General features: G+C 39.9%; 2 protein-coding genes across 6 annotated transcripts; both read left to right on the top strand.

Annotated features, from left to right (window-relative positions):
• Positions 1–247: 247 nt before the first annotated feature.
• Positions 248–5486, top strand: LOC121514562 (zinc finger protein RFP-like). Of its 2 annotated transcripts, XM_041794714.1 has the most exons (4): positions 248–345; positions 1684–1695; positions 2420–2441; positions 3452–5486. In XM_041794714.1, exons 1-4 carry the CDS (start codon positions 248–250, stop codon positions 5102–5104), a joined length of 1785 nt encoding a protein of 594 aa, XP_041650648.1. In that variant the 3' UTR covers positions 5105–5486. The 2 variants fall into 2 exon arrangements, with proteins under 2 accessions (XP_041650648.1, XP_041650647.1); XM_041794713.1 differs by lacking the exons at positions 1684–1695; positions 2420–2441 and having other exon boundaries at positions 264–345.
• A 10783-nt stretch (positions 5487–16269) lies between these two features.
• LOC121515278 (E3 ubiquitin-protein ligase TRIM21-like) lies at positions 16270–17921 on the top strand. Of its 4 annotated transcripts, none has more exons than XM_041795969.1 (2): positions 16270–16498; positions 16538–17921. In XM_041795969.1, exons 1-2 carry the CDS (start codon positions 16272–16274, stop codon positions 17919–17921), a joined length of 1611 nt encoding a protein of 536 aa, XP_041651903.1. In that variant the 5' UTR covers positions 16270–16271. The 4 variants fall into 4 exon arrangements, with proteins under 4 accessions (XP_041651903.1, XP_041651902.1, XP_041651904.1 ...); XM_041795968.1 differs by having other exon boundaries at positions 16270–16527; positions 16567–17921; XM_041795970.1 differs by having other exon boundaries at positions 16270–16956; positions 17062–17921.
• The last annotated feature ends 4750 nt before the right edge of the window (positions 17922–22671 follow it).

Below are 22671 nucleotides of genomic sequence, written 5' to 3'. Positions count from 1 at the left end.
ATTTATAAAACTAAAACATTTCCATTACACTGAGGTAACAAATAACTAGGATCAATGTAAATAAATAAAATAAGTTTCACTTCACATTTTTACTGATATTGTTGAAAAAAAGCAACAGAAAGTAAACCTCATGTTCCAGAGTTAAGTCAGTTTAATTTTTAGAGGAAATCAAATCTCCTTCAGATCAACAGTGAGAGGAGGAGCAGCAGTGAAAGAGGAGAAGCTTTAACGTCTGTTTGTTCCTGAAATGAAAGTGAAAGTTAGTCAGAGTGTTGGCAGAGCTGCAGGAGAGGAGACGTCTCTCTGTTTCTCTCTGAAGACTAATTCAACTGAAGACAAACACTGGTGAGTACACTGACTAACAAACACAACAACACTAACTATTCAGACTAAATGTTGTTTGAAGTCCAGCACTAAACACAAGTCAAAGCTGAAGAAGAGAGACTGAACTCAGACTAGTTCTTATCAGACTGAATACACAGCTAGGATCATCTTTAGCTACTTTACACTCTTTTACAGCTCTTTCCTCCAACTTAGAAACTAGTTTGAACGTGACAAATCTCACTGATTGACTTTGTTTAGTAGAAAGCAGAGGCTTTATTTAGTCACCATGAAGAGAACAAACCAGATAGAGCAGTTTTACTACAGGCTAACTAGCCTAGCTTAGACAGTCTCTCAGTGAGAGTTCAGGAGGGAGTGGAGAGTAGGGGAGACCGGGGTTGGCTGTTCCACTTTTTCCCTCTGCTGTGTTTTACTCATGATCAATACATCTGACAGTGATCAATGCTAAATTAGAGAGAAGTATAGGGTCTAACGGTGAAATGTGTCTCCATCTTAAACTTGTAAATGATATAAACATAAAGTTATTATCTGTCAAAGACACTCTGGTTTGTCCCTATAGTTATCAATGGGATTGTTAAGGTTAAAAATAAATGTGTATTTTTCTCATTCTTTCAGCTAGAGACACCAAATAAGTTTGCTTTTATGACTTAAAATTATTTACCCCCACTATTTGAGACCTCTGTAAGAATCCAGAACTTTTATATTTTTCTCTGTCTGTTCCTGTTTCTGTAGTTTGAGCTTTTTTAAAGCATAACTGATGTTTTTACTGACTTTAACAACTGGTACAAACCACTGACTGTATGTTTCTGCAGCTACAGATAATGTTAGGTCTTAGCTGTTCAAGTTTATATTCATGTCAAAGTTGGTTTATCTTTAGGAGTATGCTAGATTGATTTATACTGAAATAATATCACACATTATCTAGATAGATTCATTTCAGTGCTGATATTCAGTGTAACCTCTAAACCTTGAGTGAGAAAGTTCTTTTATATAAAAGTTACACAAGCAGCAAATAACAGAGAAAAGTAAAAATCAGCAGCAGACTATTGGTTGGTTGAAAATGACATCACGACAGCAAAGAAGTCTATATGGGGCACAGGAAGTGGTTTCTGCTTAGAGAAGCGCTCTCAAAATGTCAACATTTTCGTACTGTTCATGGCTCTGACAACATTTCAATATGCGAAGGTAGAAGGGGGTTTAGCTGCTTTTGAGTCTGGAAAGTTTTACACATTCATGCAAAAATTCTGAAACCCTCATGGAGAATCAGTGGTAGACATGGATTGAAAGCTGTTGTCTAATATCTGGAGGGATGGAGTCAGACAGTGCTCACATATGGTCCAGGTCCACCAAGCGGTGTGGTTCTGTTCAGTACAGTTTGTCAGAGTTTGGCTCAGTAAACCCTGATCTTTGAACAGCTAATCTCCATCCAGCCTCACCTGTTGCGATGGTCTCTTTTTAGAGACCTAGATCATTATGCTCAGCTTAGTGAAAGGAGCTGTTCATTTTAGTCCCCAAATATCTCTATTTTAGTACCAGTTTGGCTGTTAAGATGATAGATGATAGATAGATGGTCATTTATTGTCATTGCATTGTAAAAATGCAACGAAATTACGTTTTGCAGTCTCCTTTGCAGCAGCAAACACAGTGGTCCAAGCGGTGGTTTGAATCCGCAGCCTCACGTCATCCATCCTGTTGGTGAGGGAGTGGCACCCGGGAGGAAGATGTTCAGAACGGCGGGTTTGTGTGGGGCCGCTCTTAGCCTAGCCTGCAGCCCAGCTTGCTCCACTTTCGCCTTCTTGCACAATGCCGTCTCTGTCTCCTCCCCACCTGACTGTAGGTGTCATGCTGCTCCACGTCCTCCTCCTGTCAGTCTCGAAGTGCCCCGTTCTCCGGATGATCTTCATCAGGAAAGATTTAAACTCTTTGGGCATGCTGTCAGTTCTGGTGTAAGTGTAGTAATTTGTTTTGCTGCTATTGATGGAGCGCCGGGCCGCTGAAGTCATACGTACTGCCCCATGTTACCTCAGCAGGTAGCATTCAATAGTGTGAAAGGGGTGCAGCTTGCCTCTTAGCTCAGTAAAAGACTCCTCAAGACTCTGGTCTGTCTTCATCTGACTAGACATGTAGTCACATGTCTGCAGGACTGATTCATTTGTGATATTGATCAACTCCACACCAGTCTATTGGATTACTTGGCATGGCAGGTCCCACAGCTCCAGTTACTGTGTCTTAAGGAATGCTAAGTGCTAACTGAACATGAGAAAGACCAGTGCAGGTCCTGTGGACCCAGCAATAGAATTGGTATCCTTGGGCTAACCTGGATAAAAAATCCACTAAACTGTTGTACTTCTTCATTTCCAGTGTGCCAAGACGATTCAGGAAGGTACCTTCAAACCTCCCATATGTTCCATTCCTCACTGGATGATAGGGAACTGTTTTGGACAGCCCTATATGTGGCATAGTTAATCTGGTCCTTGTTCCGGATGGAACACTTCAGGACAGCTGAATGGATGAACAACATGAGTCCACAGGGCACAGGCTGTTGTGAGAGCTGTTAGGTCATAGTTAGAGACTGCCATTGTAGACTTATAAAACAGATCTGTTATATCCAGTTGATTTTGTTATTCATCCATGATCCAATCCAGAGTCAGACAGTCAATGGCTACAGTTCTCTTTGTTGCCAAGGTTTCAGGTTTCCTGGGCGGACCTGAATCCAGCCTCTGTCGTTGGCAGCTTCAGGTCATCTTCAGTCACCACCTCTCCTAGACTCAGCTCTGCCATGGAGAACTCCTTGCTTTCTTTAATACTTTTTGGATCAATGGTGGAACCAGTGGGTAACCTCTGGAACCTGCTGAGCCTAAGAGTGTATATTTCCAACCCCGTATAAGGGTACAACTTTCCAGGAGGTTTAGGAAAACATCCTTGAGCCCAACCTTTATGAAAATGAAAACTGCTACTTTATCTCAATCAGTTCTGTAATTTTCAGTTTGAAAAGTCTACAGAATCCATAATACAGTCCTAATATTCAAAATAACCAAGTGTGAATGATGAATAAAATTTAAAAATTCTTTTATTTCTAATTTGTTAAATTTCCCATTTTTGTCCTCAGGTTGTAGAGATGTCTGCTGCCAGCTGTCTGCTGACTGAAGATCAGTTCCTGTGCTCCATCTGTCTGGATGTCTTCACTGATCCTGTCGCCTTATCATGCGGACACAACTTCTGTCAAAACTGCATCACTAAACACTGGGATAGTAATGTCTCCTGTCAGTGTCCCAACTGTAAGAAGGTCTTCAACACAAGACCAGAACTACATGTTAATATTTTCATCAAGGAGATGTCTGCTCAGTTCAGACAGTCAGCTCAGCAGAAATCCAGCAGCAGCAGCTCAGAGAGACAAGTTTCCAAACCAGGAGAAGTTCCCTGTGGCGTCTGCACTGGAACCAAAGTGAAGGCCCTGAAGTCCTGCCTGGTGTGTCTGGTCTCTTACTGTGAGACTCACCTGGAGCCTCATTGGACCATGTCACGTCTGCAGAAACATCAGCTGATTGACCCTGTGGAGAACCTGGAAGACAGGATGTGTGAGAACCACGACAAACTGCTGGAGCTGTTCTGTAAGAACGACCAGAGGTGTGTCTGTGTGATTTGCACCTATACAGACCACAAGACTCATGATGTTGTTCCTCTGGAAGAAGAATATGAGGAAAAGAAGGCCGGGCTGGGGAAGACAGAGGCTGAAATTCAGCAGATGATCCAGAAGAAACGAGTGAAGATTGAAGAGCTCAAACACTCAGTGGAGCTCAGTGATGAGAACGCAGACAGAGAGATAGCAGAAGGTGTTGGAGTCTTCAGCGCTCTGAAAGAATCTGTAGAGAGACGCCAGGCTGAGCTCATCAACAGCATCAAAGAGAAGCAGAGAGAGACGGAGAAACAGGCTGAAGGCTTCATCAGAGAGCTGGAACAGGAAATCTCTGAGCTGGAGAAGAGACGTGCTGAGGTGGAGCAGCTCTCACGCTCTGAAGACCACCTCCAACTCCTCCAGAACTTCACGTCTCTGAACGCTGCTCCACCCACCAAGGACTGGACTGAAGTTAGAGTCCATCCACCTTCATATGAGGGGACTGTGGTGAGAGCTGTGAAGCAGCTGGAGGAGACCATCAGTGAACAGATGAAGAAGCTGTTTGAGACCGAGCTGAAGAGAGTCCAGCAGTATGAGGTGGATGTGACACTAGATCCTGATACAGCACATCCTGAACTCATCCTGTCTGATGATGGGAAAAAAGTCAAATATGGTAATGTTAGAAAGAATCTCCCAGACAATCCAGAGAGATTTGATCTGTGTGGAAATGTTTTATCCAAGCAGAGTTTCTCTTCAGGCAGATTTTACTACGAGGTTCAGGTTAAAAGGAAGACTGGCTGGGCTTTGGGAGTGGCCAGAGAGTCGATCAACAGGAAGGGAGAAATCATGCGGTCTCCTCAGAATGGTTACTGGACAATCGTTTTAAGGAATGAAAATGAGTACAAAGCTTGTGCTGGTCCATCAGTCTGTCTCTGTCTGCAGTCTGGTCCTGAGAAGGTGGGGGTGTTTGTGGATTATGAGGAGGGTCTGGTCTCCTTTTATGACGTTGATGCTGCAGCTCTGATCTACTCCTTTACTGGCTGCTCCTTCACTGAGAAAATCTACCCGTATTTTAATCCCTTTTCGATCAATGATGGTAAAAACTCTGCTTCTCTGATCATCTCTCCTGTCAGTCAGACTGAGTAGATAAGAAAGAAAAATATGATCATGCATACATTGTTGGATCTTTGGCTTTAGATCCAAAGATCTGTTTTCTTTTCTTTTTTAATGTCACATTATTCCTCTCTATCAAGTCTAACCAATTTTCCCGCATTAATCAAAGTAATCCAGTCTGACCTAATCAATTCTGATAACTGTTTTAGTGCCTTTCTGTCTGTTAAATCCTCCAAAAACCATGTACTCAGAAACAAACAGCATGAACACATATCTGAAATGTCTGTCTGCTGAATGTCAAACATTTTGATTCTTTGATGGATGTTAATATGTCAAGTGTTTCATACTGGCACCAATAACTGAAGATCAGTCTGTAAATGAGACAACCTGACTGCTATGTTTGACATTTGAAATAAAGGAGATAATCAACTTTTTGCTGTCTAATGACCATGATTTGAAATCTTGACTTTGATCTTTTTACAAATATCATTTGTCTTTAATGTTGGACGTCTTTTTCTTGACGGTACAAAAACAGATCATTCATGCTGCTGTCCAATAACATGGTTTTAAAGATATTGTTGTCCAGTTTTCCTTCCCAAAACATCCAAAAATTCCTAGATTTAGATCAGGGAAATCAGAACTTGAAGGTAAACTATTCAGGGAGCATTCTGTAACCCCATAGATGCAACAGTTCCTGTTTAAAATGTAATGTTGTTCCTGATGTAGTTTGTGTAGCGCTTTCTGTTACCTTGTCCACTAGGTAGCGCCCTAGGTTCGTCAACTTTAATTCCCTTTATGAAGTTAGTTAACCCTTTTTCCTTGCACACTCACCTGTGTTACTCTGTCTCTTAAAGCTGAACCTTAAAGCTGGCTTTATAGCTTCTGTAATGCTCTCTTACTTAAGGTACCTATAGTTAAAAGTAATCACTAGACAACTATGTCTTTATGAATTAAATTCACAATTTATTAATACAAAAAGGAAAAAAATAAATGAAATAAAATAATAGTAGAGTGGCAATGAAATTAACTCTTTACCTTTAGTTTCTTGACATTTCTCAAAACCAGTTCTTATGAATTTGGTAAAACGTTCCTTTAACCTTGTAAAGTTTCCTTTTATCACTGAGTGTAAATTACCTTAATTCTAAAGGTTTACCTTAAATAAAAGCTTAGCGTCTTTAAGATTAACCAAAGAATATTATTAAACCACCTTAAAGAGCTCTTGTAGTAACTTTAAGTAATGGTAAATAACCTTGTGGGCCCACACACACTCACACACACCAGCCGGCAATAAGAAAATAAAATGATAAAATAAAACGTTGCAGGCCTGATTGGAGATGGCGAGCGTTGCGGCCATATGTAGCTGAATCCGATGCACTTTAGTTTGTAGAAGCAGGTAAGTACTCACAGTGTCCTTAGTTCAGGCAATAAGAATCTAAAGAAGTGCACCTCGGTCCTGGAGTGGTACGCGGGCGGGATGATGATCAGCGGATGGCGACTGGATGGCAGACTGTCGGCAGGCAGGACGACCAGGGACCCTCGGCGGCGGAAATCTTCTTCCCACTCAAGACCTCTCCGAGCTCAGCAGGCCGCTGCACTCCTTCCAGAAAGTCCAACAACACACAAAAAAAAAAAAACAAACCCAAACTCCTCCGGGCTGAAGGGATGGTTACTGTCCTGGAAAACAACTATGGCGGCAGACAATGAGGGGAAAAATCTTCTCTTTCCACGACGTCTAAGTTGAGCAGCTTGCTGCGACTCACACACACCACAGTCCAAAATCACTTTGCAAGTCCGTGTTTCACCACTGCAGCTGATGGAAACACTTACAAAGTCTCTTTAACTGAGCTGGACTAAAATAAAAACTTTTTCTTTGGTTACTTATCTTTTTTCTTTATCGTTTTTCTTCTGCTACCGCGGACTTCTCGCTAGCTTCTCTCTCTCTCTTTTTCACACAGACCAGTTCTCCTGCCTAAGTCCCACCCCCACAGCCAATCAGTAAACAGAAAACTTGACAGAAGTCATTAACAACAAATCAGATGCATGGAAATAAAACAGCGTAGATTGCACTCTGTTTTCACCTCATGTTCTCTAAGTAAATTGCAAACAAACTACTTAAAGGGACATGTTTATAACATTAAAACACTTCTTTTTAAAGACTTTTTATGAACATATATATATTTTTATTTTCTTTGAGCAGAAAACCTGTGGTTTTAAATGTTTTAGGAGTAACTTAAATTACATAGGGCTACATTTGTATTAATGTCCACTGGGTGTCGCCAGGCTCCTTTAGTCAGAAAAAGCATCACTGCATGAAAAGCAAGCGGCATCCTCCGGTCCTAAAAAATAAAGCCAATGCGGAAGTGCAAAAAATTGCTATACCGCGACTGTCCACTTGAGGCTGGCTGCAGGAAAACCAGAAGTCCCGTCGGCACACATGTTAAACAGCCGGTTTTGACACTAGAAATAAACTGGTTTACAGCCTGGTTCAAAACACCAAACGTGTCTCATTAGCTAGTGTCTTATTGTGCTCCCACTGTACAGGGGTGAATTTTTTTGTACCACGATCATTTGGATTATATTAAGGATAAACCTCACTTCACAGTGATTGGCGCGTCTCATTTGATTGGCAGATAGCTCGGCAGGCAGAGGCTCCGTTTCTGTCAACCAGAATGCTAGCTAGCAGGCTGACAGGAAGTCACACTTAGTGGGCGGGCCGTTAGGTTGATCCAAAGTTTGGTTGAGACCGCGATTTCAATATGAAAGCATCCACGGATTGGCTTCAAGAGCAGTTTTACTCCGCCTATTGTAAGCAGACGACTGACGTCACACGGGGTTTGTCCAATTCTTTCTACAGTCTATGATGAAAAGAGAGATTCCCAACAATTCCCGGCCCCGTGACTTTCCAGGGAACCTCAAGACGTTTGAACTTTTCACGGAAATTCACGGCAAGCCCCGAAAACTGCCAGAAAATGCCAGAAACAGACGTAGAGTTGCAGTTTCAAGCTGAGAAAGGCCCCCCCTTCTTTCCCTGTGCCTGGGTAGTATTTTGTAAATGGCATAGCTCTTATCTACACAAATGCAAATCACATGGCTATTTGCTCTCTTTGTGAGTGTGCCTGTGTGTGTGTGTGTGGGTGTGTGTGTGTGTGTGTCTCTGTTGGAATATTCCTGTGTGTGTCTAGTGTAGTTTTTAAAGTTAGTTTACTAGGTCTAATCATTATGTATATTTTACTAGCTGGTCAACCTGATGGTGAACATGCTGTCTTTCAGTAATATAAACCATATTTCCTCGTGTGCTCACAACACAAAATGAATAAAATATGTGCTTATTTTTTCCCTTTAAAGGAAAGACAGGACAGCAATCTCTGTTGGACAAAATGAGCGATATAGCCTCATATGAACATGGCTAAATGTTTACAGCCTGTTTTGAGGTAAATAATTAGATATATAGGTCCAGTGTCAGGGTTGTCCCAAAACCCTAATCATTTTTTGGGTTATCTCCAGGGATGACAGTAACTTTTGTGAAATTTCAACATGAAATTTTTTTTTTTAAAGGCAGCAAGTTAACATACTATAAATAGACTTTATTATTTTACCACTCATAAAATGTAATGTGTCACATTTCATACATCCATTACTGATTAAATAGAAACCTTATTCCCATACAAAAGAAGGGGAAAAAATCCAAATCAGAGAGGTCAGTTGGTGTGTGAGGGATGATAAGTTGGAGAAAATGGGAAGAGCGGAAAACACCAGAGAAGAAGAAGAAGAAGAAGTAGCGTGAGGGACGAGGTGGTATACTGTAAACGTAGTCTTTAATGTCATTTACCGTAGGCTTAAAGTTTACACCTAAAACACCATTTCCCACAATGCTTTGTTGCACGTGTTTTCTGTTCAAAGCAGTAGTCAAAGCGAGTCGCTGTCTGTAGACAGAGTGGGGCCATTTTAAGAAAATGTTGAGTATTAGCTTTATTTACTGCTGCATTTATCGACCAAACGAGTGGGATGTGTAACATTTTCTGTCCCTGATCGCAAGAAAGTGACGGAAAAGAGAAACATGGACGCTCATTTGTAGCCAAGAGGAGCAGCGCAGCGCTAATGGAGCTATGTTGAAGCTAACCAGTGATCACCGCTAAAGGTAAATAAGGGTTCTGTTGTGTTTGTGTCTGGTTTATTCAGCTTCCTAGCATCGGGTAACACAGCCGTGATTCTTTTTCTGTTTTCTTGAGACTGTACCTGTGACTGATTAAAGATCAAAAAGCAATGCTAGCAGTTAGCTGGTTAAGTTCACGTCTGTGTGTTTTTTGCCCTGCGGGACATGGTCCGTGTTGTTTAGCCTTTTAGGCTCCCTCTGCCTGAAATGTGCTAAACATTCAGCGTATCGTGGCGCGTGATTGTAGGTGATTATGGTTGGTTAGCATGTGTTTATCTTTTCAACTAAAGTAACTGATAAATGTCATCCTTCGTTACAGGAAGCGGCTCCACAGCAAGACCAACAAAGCGACAGAAAAAGCTGCAGGAAGGTGAGTTTGATGACCTGCGGTGTGCTGGAAGTAACCCCAATGAATGCTCGTACTTTGAATAAGCCGTTAATGTTCCCTTTGCCGTTGACAATGTTAGCTATAAGCCTTTATTCGTCTGTGAACTGGTTTGTATTTTCAGTTTCTGAGCTCTATTAATTTTATTTTCACAAACCAAGCTCTCGCCCGCCATGACGCCACCTCACCCCATTTGCAGCTCTGGCTAGAAAATGTGGAGAAATATTCCATTTCATAGTAAGTTAACTTAAATGTGACGTTTTATTTGCCTCTACCGCGATGGCAATAGAGCGATTTTTGTCTGTCATTAGCTTGTTCCAACTATTTCTATTGCCTATTCATCTGCAATATAACAATAATCCTAAAAAGTGCATGGCTAATGGTGTTGTGATACTTTTATAAATCTTATTGGAAAACGCAATCAACAGCACTTTCCTGGTTTGTATGTAATGTTAGCTAGGTCTGGCGTCAGGTCTGTTTAATGTAGGAACACTTACTGAGGTTTTTCATGCATGCTCAAATGTAAGATGTCACTGAGTAGAGGCCCGTTTAGAGAGAAAAACAGGCTGAAGCAGGCAAGTTAATCTTAATGTCAATTTGCAAATCTCTCTCATGACGATGTTTTATTCTGATTGTCCAATGTTAACATGCTTCAAAGTTCAAATAAGCTGAAAATTACCATGTAGGTTTCGTTGTAACTAAAATTGGATCATAGAACATGTTCATACTGTCTGTAAATGATTTCAAGACTCATTTGAAAGCAAATGCCTAAATATATAGCATGTAGCCTGAATATATGAAGGCTTCAAAATAAAACATCTGACCATGAACTTGTATTCAAACTTTACTCATATGTATCTTGACATCTCATAATGTCATAATGTATAGTTTCAACCTTGTAAATTCACCACTTTAATCTAAAACATTTAGGTCTTCATTCCCATAAATATATTTCTTTATTCTTTCAATATTACAACTTTAATGTCAACATTTTTATTTTGCTATGTGGCTTCGATACTCCATCACTCTCATAATTTTGTTGAATCACTTTCTTAAAATGGCCCCTGGATGTACAACCATTTAAAGGCTTAACAATCCCATTCAGCTCACAAAGAAAGCTCTTATTTACTGAAAACTTTGAATCTTGTTGCAGAAATCTGTTTGGATTCCAGTCTTAAGAAGCTCATGCTACAGGCAATGGAATCAGACAGTAAGTGGGAAAACAGCAGCCATTTACACACCAAGCATTTAATGTTAAGATGAAGACCGTTATTAATATAAATATATACATTACAGTTAAATTAAATGAAAGCCACAGTAAAGTCACTCAGAACTTATCAGAAACAAGGGAAAACTCATTCTAATTAAAGTGTTTGCTTTTAGTGGGATTTAGTAAAAAAAATCTGTGATTCAGAGGAGAGTCACTGTGTTCTGTGTACACTGTGCTGGTGAAATAGTGTAAAAAGTAGTATTTTGTTGTAAAGCGGCATAATTTAGTTATCTGGTCATAATTCATTCAGTTATTGTCTTTTATCTTGTATATTTTGATTAATAGATTTACTTATGTGCCATAATGAGGGAGCCAAACTTTACCGAGTCAACATAACTTAATTTGGAGGCTTTCCATGTAAATATCAATTGATAATGTGATTGAACCAACAAATACACATTGCTATGGATTGCCACCCCTAAAAAATCTCCTGCCAACCTCGTGCCAGCCCAGGAATATTTTTCTAGATCGGCCCCTGGAAACCTGGGGAAGTTTCAGCCCGGGGATTGTCAAGTATTGTCAATTACCCTGAGAAGTTTGTGAATCCACTGGGCCGGGAATCGGGGTTTTCGTGCTGTGTAGCCACAGACTGGACTTCAACCCGAACCGCCTGTATATATAGGGAACGCATTTACCTTTGGCCATCTGCGCCCCAACTTTTAAAAATCAAAGAGAAGCAAACATGTGACCCAGTGATTTAAGTCTTTTTTCTGTTGTTTTACCTCATTTTAATGTCTCAGTAAGCATCTGTCTCATAGAGTTAAATTATGTTGTGAAACAGTGAAGGAGTGTTTGAGGGATTGATGCCAGACAGTAAAGTCTTTCATATCTTAAATGGGCGTCACTGCAGTCTGTCCTGTTTTTAATTGTACATAATTGTAGTTGTCACGATGACAGTTCAGATGAACAAACATCAACCAAACTAAACTGTTGTCTTGTTCCAGAGCTAAGTCAGTGTATTTTCAGCAGAGGAACTCAAAGCTCCTTCCAGATCAACAGTAAAAGAGGAGAAGCTTTACGTCTGTTCCTGACAAACACTGGTGAGTACACTGACTAACAAACACAACAGCACTATTCAACTATATAACTACTGTTCTTATCAGACTGAATACACAGCTAGGATCATCTTTTGCTACTTGAGGAAATGTTTGGTTTTCATAAGTGATAACTTGATACAGAGCTAAGGCAGCTCATTGTTACAAAAAGATGAAATCAAAGAAATAAAGTGAAATATAAAAAAACTTCTTGATCCAGAATAAGATCCTGATCACTTCCAAAATGTATTCACACAGGATTAGTGTTACCTGATGACCTCTGGTAAATCATAATAATCACAGAGGACGTTAATTTAACCATTTCAGTATCGACCATGTCTGTGTTTAAAAACCTTCATGGCAGATTTAGCACATTTACTCCTAATATCATGTAATTTAGCATCTTAGTTATTTTGCTTTGGTCACTTTTCTTTTTTTAACTTCCTGTTTGGCTTTTTCTGCAAATTTTTTATTGTAAAAATTGGACATTGTAAAGTAAGATAGCCATTTTAGTCTATTTAAAGTAGTATAAATACAGTTTATTTGAGAATGTTCACTAATAACTTGACTTAATTCCTTCAAGTTCAGCCGGTCATTTGTCCTCTCTAATTGCAGCACTGCTCCTACTGCTGTAGGGTCTAATGTCAGTATCCCTTTAACATGTCATCAATAACACAGCTGTAGTCTGAAATGTGTCCCTCAGTATCCAGTAATCAGAACAGCTGATTTGTCTATTAATGAGGAGACTGAGAGAGAAAGGAGTGAAGAGTGAAAATTATTGTATTAATGATGAACTTTAACTGGTTTAGACACAGAGAAAACAACCAAATGTGAACTCCTGAAATTGTAAATGCTGTCACATTCCCTGGGGATCACTGGACGTCAGTGAGTCATTTTGTACATGCACTCCTGCACATTTGTATTCCAGTGTTGAAAAATGTGTTTGACAGAAGTCTGAACTGTTTCAGTCATGGTTCTGCACCACACTGGTGTATCAGTTCAGCACTCATTAAAATAATCTAGAAGTCAACATCATGAAGTTAGTGATGCTGTGGTTGTGAAAATCAGGGACAACGCTGACAGCGGTGTTTTTCATTAACTGTCATTTGTTTGATTTGTGTGATTGTTAACTTCCTCATCTAGAACAGGGACCATAAATTCACTTTCATTGTTAAACAACAGTATAGCTCTATTCTCCATGATTTAGAGGAGGAAACTTTGACCATAGAAATCTACAATACTACTTTAATTTAAACTTTTACACAATAAAAGATACCTTTTTAAATAACCTCAGCAAAGCCTCTTTAGCCTGAAATAAATAAATACTCATTTTCTCAACCTCAACATTATCTTTATTGTTTTGAATAATCCTGTTCAACCCAATGTTCCCTCTAACACACATGACAGCGCCACAGCATCACCTCTCCAACCCAAAATATCTTTACAAGTGACTATAACTATAATGATTACTAATCACTGTTTATGTCATGAATTTCACCATTCATTCATTCATTCATTCAATTCACAAGGCACTCTCAGCTTTAGCTAGGCACAATTATGATGTCTGGAAATCCTGTTTAATATAGTCAAGGTTTACATTTCAAGGATTTAAAATCCTTGAAATGTAAGAGTAAAGTGGGATTCTAACTTACAAGAATTTGGCCTCAGGTGAAAACAGACATTAAAGTTTGCAGTTTCATATAAAAAGGCAGAGAGCTTAATGATAGATGAGACAAAATACAAGCTCTGTTTATCAACCATATCACAGTTTGTTCTCCTAAAGGACTTCTACCTGCACGAATTAAAACAACACATTAAATAGAAACGTTTCACACTGTTCGAAACATCAGGGCTTAAATTGTTTTGTTGTCAGTCCATTATAGGGGATCCAACTCTTTCCTGGTGTCATTGTAAAACATTTTAGCCAGATTCATTCTTGAAAGCATCATATTTACATCAAAATAGACATCCATTTTATGTTAAGAATTATTAATAATTGTTTATTAAAATAATACATGATCTGGCTGTGTTACATTAAGTTAACATGTGGGAAAGATGATGTCAGCTGATTTAACTCTCTTTACTGTAATAAATGAAATGATAGAAACAGAGAAATTTACAGCTTTACTCTCATCAGCTGAAGCCTTTTTAACTCCTGTAGAAGTTTTATATTCCTGGCTTTTGTCTACTTCTGCACCGCTTTCCACATTATTAAGCAAATGACATTTTTTTCTTATTTTCCTAAATATTAATGCAAATGACAGAGTATTTTTCAAGTCATCAGCCATTAGAGCATAATTCAAATGTTTTTCAACAAACTTTATAATGATGACCATTATGTTTTTGGAAATAAAAACCTAAAAAAAAATGCACTGTTCCACATTTTTATGCACAACATTTTATAGGTTGTAAAGAACTGAAAATGTTCATTTGTTGAATTTGCAGTATTAGGACGTCATATTTACTGAAATCAAAGCTATTTCAATCAAAAACATCTGAACAGGACACGTTCCATGTTAACATAGGAGCCCTTCTTTGATATCACCTTCACTATTCTTGCATCCATTGAACTTGTGAGTTTTTGGAGAGTTTCTGCTTGAATTTCTTTGCAGGATGTCAGAATATCCTCCCAGAGCTGCTGTTTTGATGTGAACTGCCTCCCACCCTCATAGATCTTTAGCTTGAGGATGCTCCAAAGGTTCTCAACAGGGTTGAGGTCAGGGGAGGATGGGGGCCGCACCATGAGTTTCTCTCCTTTTATGCCCATAGCAGCCAGTGACACAGAGGGATTCTTTGCAGCATGAGATGGTGCATTGTCATGCATGAAGATCATTTTGCTACAGAAGGCACAGTTCTTCTTTTTGTACCATGGAAGAAAATGGTCAGTCAGAAACTATATATTTTGCTGAGGTCATTTTCACACCTTCAGGGACCCCAAAGGGCCTATCTGCTCTCTCCTCATGAATCTGGCCCAAAACATGACTCCGCCCCCTCCTTGCTGATGTCACAGCCGTGTTGGGACATAGTGGCTATCCACCAACCATCCACTACTCCTCCATCTGGACCATCCAGGGTTGCCAGCACTCATCAGTCAACAAGACTGTTTGAAAATGAGTCTTCATGTATTTCTGGGCCCACTGCAACCATTTCTGCTTGTGAGCATTGGTTAGGGGGGCTGAATAGTAGGTTTATGCATGACTGCAAGCCTCTGGAGGACTCCAACAGCTTTAAATACCTGTTTGCTACTTTGTAATGGCATTTTAGCATCTGCTCTCTTAATCTGATGAATTTGTCCATCAGAAACCTTCCTCATTATGCCTTGTAAAGCCACATTATGTGATAATGCTGCATTATATAGTAACCCTAACCATAGGACAGTGTGGGCTACAAGGTATGCCCTACTCAACTACCTTGCCCTAACTCTAACCACTTAGTGACTTATGCCTAAACCTAACCCCCCTTCAGGGCTCTGGACCAAACACCTACCCTACTACCTTGCCCTGACCCTAACCGCTTAGTGGCTTAGAAAATGCGGCGTTATTACATGATGGGTGGAAAATGTATTACATTATTATATAATGCAACATTATTACATCTTGCGGCACTACATGCCTTTATCTGCAGAAACCCGTCTGTTCTCTGAATCAGCCGCAAATTTCTTCACAGTACGATGATCACGATTAATTTTTCATGAAACATCTGATGATTTCATTCCTTGTCCAAGGCATTACTCTATTTGACACTTTTCAGCAGCAGAGAGATCCTTTTTCTTTCCCATATTGCTGAAACCTGTGGCCTGCTTAATAATGTGGAGCAGTGCATTTTGAGGTTTTTATTTTCAAAAACATAATGGTTATCATTATGAAGTTTGTTCAAAAACATTTGAATTATGCTCTAACAGCTGATGACTTGAAAAATATTCTGTCATTTGCATTAATATTAAGGAAAATAAGAGAAATATGTCATTTGCTTAATAATGTGGAATGCTGTGTATCTCTCACTGTCATGCTGATCAGTTATTAGGATGTAAGAGATTATATGATGTTTTGATCGGTCAATTATCAATATACGGTAAATCTATAATATTTCCTGCAACGTAGCACGTATCAAATGTTTTCACGATGAGCTCATATACTGATGTTTAATCACTAGAGTGTATTGTCATGATAAAATATTTAAGTGGAATGTTAATAAAATGATAATTTAACAGTCTGCAGCTCACTAAGGAGGGAGACAGAGAGTGGTAACTCATATAGACAGCATAGACGCACGTATGCGCCATATTCAGAGAGGAACTTTGTTTGGAATAGAAACTATTCCAATTTTAAACATGCACTTTAATTCCTCAGGTTGTAGAGATGTCTGCTGCCAGCTGTCTGCTGACTGAAGATCAGTTCCTGTGCTCCATCTGTCTGGATGTCTTCACTGATCCTGTCACCTTATCATGTGGACACAACTTCTGTCAAAACTGCATCACTGAACACTGGGATGATAATGGCCGATATCGGTGCCCAAAATGTAATAAGATGTTCTCCAGGCGACCTAAGCTGAAGATCAACACTGTCCTCAAGAAGATGTCTGCTCAGTTCAGACAGTCAGCTCAGCAGAAATCCAGCAGCAGCAGCAGCTTAGACAGAGTAGTTTCCTTTCCAGGAGAAGTTCCCTGTGACGTCTGCACTGGAACCAAAGTGAAGGCCCTGAAGTCCTGCCTGGTGTGTCTGGTCTCTTACTGTGAGACTCACCTGGAGCCTCATCTGACCGTGTCAGTTCTGAAGAGACATCAGCTGATGGACCCTGTGGAGAACCTGGAAGACAGGATGTGTGAGAAGCACGACAAACTGCTGGAGCTGTTCTGTAAGAACGACCAGAGGTGTGTCTGCGTTCTGTGCTCAGTTACAGACCACAAGACTCATGATGTTGTTCCTCTGAGAGAAGAATATGAAGGAAAGAAGGCCGAGCTGGGGAAGACAGAGACTGAAATTCAGCAGATGATCCAGAAGAGACGAGTGAAGATTGAAGAGCTCAAACACTCAGTGGAGCTCAGTGATGAGAACGCGGACAGAGAGATAGCAGAAGGTGTTGGAGTCTTCACCATTCTGTTAGAGACTGTGCAGAGAAATCTCAATGGGCTCATTGATTCAGTCAAAGAGAAGCAGGAAAAGACAAAGAAACAGGCTGAAGGCTTCATCAGAGAGCTGGAACAGGAAATCTCTGAGCTGGAGAAGAGATGTGCTGAGGTGGAGAAGCTCTCACGCTCTGAAGACCACCTCCAACTCCTCCAGACCTTCACGTCTCTGAACTCTGCTCCACCCACCAAGGACTGGACTGAAGTCAGAGTCCATCCACCTTCATATGAGGGGACTGTGGTGAGAGCTGTGAAGCAGCTGGAGGAGACCATCAGTGAACAGATGAAGAAGCTGATCTGTGAGGTGGAGCTGAAGAGAGTCCAGCAGTATGAGGTGGATGTGACACTAGATCCTGATACAGCGAATCCCTGGCTGATCCTGTCTGATGATGGGAAACAAGTTTATGATGATGATGTGGAACAAGATCTCCCAGACAAACCAGAGAGATTTGATCTGTATTTTTATGTCTTATCCAATCAGAGTTTCTCTTCAGGCAGATTTTACTATGAGGTTCAGGTTAAAGGGAAAACTGACTGGACTCTGGGAGTGGCCAGAGAGTCGATCAACAGGAAGGGAGAAATCAAACTCTCTCCTAAGAACGGTTTCTGGACGATATGGTTGAGGAATGAAAACGAGTTCAAAGCTCTTGCTGGCCCACCAGTCTGTCTCTCTCTGCAGTCTGGTACTGAGAAGGTGGGGGTGTTTGTGGATTATGAGGAGGGTCGGGTCTCTTTTTATGACGTTGATGCTGCAGCTCTGATCTACTCCTTTACTGGCTGCTCCTTCACTGAGAAAATCTACCTAGTATTTGGTCCTGGTTCAAATGATGATGGTAAAAACTCTGCTCCTCTGATCATCTCTCCTGTTGGTCACACTAAGTAGAAATTAAATTTGATTTTCTGAACAACAATTTAGAATCATTCCACGTCCAAATTTACATTTATAATCATGTAAAACAATACAATGTTGGGTCTTTATAATAAAGCTATAACAGATTATTTTCTTTTAATACTCAAACTCAAATGTGCTTTATTGGCATGAACAAATGTTTCATTTTATTGCCAAAGCATTACAAAGAAAAATAAACAAATTCAATTGATAAAATAACAGCATTTTTAAAAATAATTACAACTATATTACAGAAACAAGCAAAATAATAGCTATAGAATTTACATGTATACTATTACATTTTGTTGATTCAGAGTTATACATTTAACAATAAATATATATGTATTTTTTGCGTGTAAACATATTTACAGAACACTGAATTAATAATCAGTTTTATACTAAATAATAATATCTTGCGTAGGCACTTGTTTAGCTGTGTGACATGCTGTAACATACTCAGCTGACAGTTTTACCGTTGAAATTTCCTCTCCAAGTAGGATTTGAATTTGTCTCTTACTGGGGAGGGCAGCAAAGCCAGGGATTATATCATCAGATTTAGGGAAATCAATTTCTGGAACTCTTTCATTTCTTGGACAGTTTATTAAAAAATGGATCTCTGTTTCCACCTCTCCTGTCTGACATTGTCTGCAGACTCTCTGAGATCTTTCTGTGCAGTTTTTCTTATGCAATCCTGTTTCAATGGTGAGTTTATGATCACTGAGTCTGTATTTACTGAGTGTTTGTCTTTGTTTGGTTTGTTTTATTATGACTAAGTATTTGGCCATTTGAAATTCTCTTTCTAGTGAGTTATAACATTGTAATTTATTCATGTACTGTGTTTCTAATTTCTACTGATTTGAATATTTTTGCTTATTATCTGTCTATTTCTTTGACCTTTGAGTTGGTTTTAATGCTGTTATTAGTACCATGACATGTGGATCTTATGATGTCAAACCTGGTGTTATGAGGGACCACAGAGTGCTGCTGTTCTAAAAATGCCCTGTGTTGATATTAGTCAGACTCGGATTCTATGAGGTGGTTGGTGAATTTCCTTAATTATCTTCTGATTTGAATTAAGAGGGAGAATTGACCCAGCTCTGCTCTGCAGCTGTGGTTTGGGCAGTTCCTGTGGACTCTTAAAATGTTTTTACAAATCTCCAGATGGACTTCCTCCACTGGGTTTAAGGTCCCTGAGCTTGGATTCGATTGACTGGCCCCACACATCGCTTCCATACAGGAGGATTGGTTCAATAACACTTTTAAAAATCTGGAGCCAAATCCTTACTGGGAGGTTTAAACTGAAAAGAGTTTTTCTGATGCTGTAATAAGCTCTACAAGCTTTATCAGCCAATGAGCTCACAGCCTTAGCAAAATGTCCAAATGCACTAATAACTAGACACAGGTAAGAATCCTCAGTAGAGTGATTTAGAACTGTGTCTCCCAAACAGAATTGATGCTTTTGTCTAGGGGTGTCAACGACTAAGGTTTTTCATAGTCAAATCTGATTCGTCAGATTTTGCCTTTAGTCGACGAATAGTCGAACAGCGTTTCCGCTGGACTTTTTTGTCCCCGGATCGGCAGTCCTCAAGAATTCCGGCCATTTAGACTACCGGACATTTGCTTTAACATTATTTTGCTGCATTAACAGCAGCAAAACGTATAAATCTCTCTCTTATTTTTTTGGGTAAGTGGTTTAAAGTATCAAAATGAAAGCTGCGTGTTTTTCCTTACACATGCAGTCGGTTACACAATATACGCCCACGTTAAACTCATAAACAACAACAGTTAGCTTCACATCAGCACTGTTTGCCTGTTAGCACAATGGCTAACAGGCTAACATCGTACTATAAATTAGTAGCTTACAACAGCCAAATACCATCCTCCAGCGACAACAACGAAGCATCCAAACACATAACACAAGTGCTCTGTTAACTGGACACCGCGTTAGAACTCTACATTTCAAATGAAAAATGTGTCTTACCGTCAGTTGCTGATATCAGTCCTCATGATGATATCACTGTAGCATCTGCTAAAGTTGGAAATCCAACCATCCTGGTTTATTTGGACTAGTTCTGAAAAGACAAAAGCTCCACAGCAGATAGTCCGGTCCAGTCCTCCTCTCATTAACAGCTTATCCAAGACTACTTCTGCTAATTAGCCAGCGTAGACCTGTCTCTCTGCTGCTGTATCAGTGTTTACGACGCTCAGCTATACAGTTCCCTTCGTTTCAGCCTCTTCATTACTCACAGTGATGACACAAAATCCCTCTATACCGCTGATGATATTAAGCCTTTGGTTAACCAGGAAAACCTCACTTAGATTAAAATTCTGGTTTACGAGAAAGTTCTGGTCAAACTTTCCCACTTTCCCTGCATAGTCCCCAGCAATACTGAGCATGCTCAGAGAGCTAGATTTGCTTTAACATCATCGTGCATACATAATTAGCCATGTGCTTCCCGTCTGAGGTGATAAACAACCCTAGCACCGCAGGACAGTGGGTGGAGTCTGATTCAACTATGAGGCTCATAGTCGAATCAGACTCCTCCGAAGCGAATTGTCGAATCGCTTACTATTCCAGGTCACCCCTACTTTTGTCTTTGTGTTCTGGCTTTCTTTTGAAATATTATGATTTTAGTTTTCTCCAGATTCTCACTGATCTTCCAGTTTTCACAGTAACTTTAAAGGACATTTGAAAGCTCTTGTAGACTTTGTTCTGTTTTTGACAGCAGTGGTAAGTCATCAGCATAGAAAAGACACTTGATTTCTTTTCCCTCTAGGTCAAGTCCTTGGGCTGAGGAATTTTCCAAAAGTTTGGACAGATTGTCAATGTAAATGTTAAAAAGAGTCGGTGATAGACTGCAGCCCTGATGGACACCACAACACTGTTTTAAAAATTCAGTTCTATGTTGTCCAATTGACCTATGGCTAAGTCCTGCCCTCAAACGCGATGAGCCAATCACAGTGCGTATAGCCATTCCAAAACACTCAAGCTGTTTCTCAATTCAAAGTTCATGAGTTCAAACTTGCATTCTCTGGAAATTCAGACTTGGCAAGTTCGTTCCAGACTTTGGACTTCAGGGGTACAGAAGTCCGCAGAACGATCCTACTACTATTGGAACAGCAGCATACTTTGCTAGCATCCCCTTCTACGTACCTACACGTCACATCCGGTTGCCTTGCTGGTAGTTTGTTGACGAAAAAATAAAAAAAAAATGATATAAATTAAAGTCCTGTCTCATTTTTTTATTCATTTTTAAAAAATAATTTATATGTTAATTTAGTTGTGTCTTTCTGGGTATAAATAGCCAACCAACAGCGGGGAAGAGAACCATAGAGAGATTTACTTGCTTCATCTTAACATAATTTAAACTAATCAAATCTAATCAAACTAATCGAATCTATTCAAACAAATCAAACATCAATTAAAAATGAATAGAATTCAGCTTGCCATTGCCGTCGGCATCCTCTACATCGCCAACAAAGAGGAGGCAGCTCGTCTGAGGAAGCAGATTGGTCAGAGGAGGGCCAGGATGTGGCAGAGGACGGAGAGGAGACGCGCCCTTCTGGCCAGTTTCGCTGCCTTTGTACGTTCATTTCATCTCATTCAGATTTGGATCCACTAATTATCTTTACGGCAAGCACTGTACTCATTTCTTGATGTATACTGTAATTTGATATTGTACTTTATGAGGCATGGCACATTAAGGAAGATGTGACTACTTTGTTTACCTGCTGCGGGTAACGACATTTAAACATCTTTTTCCATCATATGAATGAAAAACACCTCTTAATAGAGAGCTAAATTAAAAGGGAAAAGCACTTTGACATTACATCACTAGATAAGCTCTGTTCCAGTGATAAACAAACTGACATCTAAAGTGAAAACTAATTTAGTGTAGAAACATCATTATAAATCACACCACAAACTGTATGACAGAGTGATGGCCACCCACCACTACATGTAATGTACATGTTATCAGTCAAAAATTGGCCATTAAACATTTTATAACTAAACCTGTCACAGTAAACATATAATAGTTACTTTTTATGCCCAGGACACAGAAGCAGGGGGACCCATTAACTTTCCAGAGATAAATTAAACACACAGCAAGAAGTGTTTGGCTGAAATCTGACAGATTTTGGAGGAAAATTTAGTTTTTCTTTAGAAGACTTTAATTATACATACATATAACAATTAATTTCACAAAACAAACATTAAGTAGTCAATTTTAATGAGTTAAATAAGAATAATAAATAAGTTAATAAATAACAGTAATAACAATAATAAATAAGTTAAAATTCATGAATAATAAATATGGAAAAAAGGACAGTACTTGATTTCATTTTTTTTCTCCCCCCATTATGACCAGGACCGAGAGCCCTTGTGGAGGTACGCCCAGCTTAACCGCAGTGCACCCATCCTCGCCATGTTTTTTTTCGGGGGCAGACACAACACCAGCCTTCAGGCTCTCCAGGGACAGCATCAACATGCTACTCCGGATGCTGCCCACAGAGAAGAGCCATGGATGGAGTGCCATGATGGACGTGTTGGTGACTGTTTACTGGCTGGCTTGTGGGGCCTCTTACAGGGTCACAGCTGATATATACAGCATGCCGCTGGCCACAGTCTGCAGGGTGGTCCACCACACCGTCAACAGAATGATGACCATGCTGCACAAGGTGGTACATATCCCCAAAGTTGAGGAAATTGCGGAGGTGGGGGCCAGCTTTGCCCGTCTTCTTG

The sequence above is a fragment of the Cheilinus undulatus genome, linkage group 9 (assembly GCF_018320785.1).
Source record: "Cheilinus undulatus linkage group 9, ASM1832078v1, whole genome shotgun sequence".
NCBI lineage: Eukaryota > Metazoa > Chordata > Actinopteri > Labriformes > Labridae > Cheilinus > Cheilinus undulatus.
This window is presented reverse-complemented; position numbering and strand designations above follow the sequence as displayed.

What these genes read in the sequence shown, in the direction of transcription:
- LOC121514562 (XM_041794714.1), top strand. Translation starts at nt 248, where the DNA reads ATGAAAGTGAAAGTTAGTCAGAGTGTTGGCAGAGCTGCAGGAGAGGAG. An exon ending in AAAGACTCCTCAAGACTCTG is followed by an intron (nt 2,442 to 3,451) that starts GTCTGTCTTCAT and finishes TTTTGTCCTCAG; the next exon opens with GTTGTAGAGATGTCTGCTGC.
- LOC121515278 (XM_041795967.1), top strand. Translation starts at nt 16,272, where the DNA reads ATGTCTGCTGCCAGCTGTCTGCTGACTGAAGATCAGTTCCTGTGCTCC.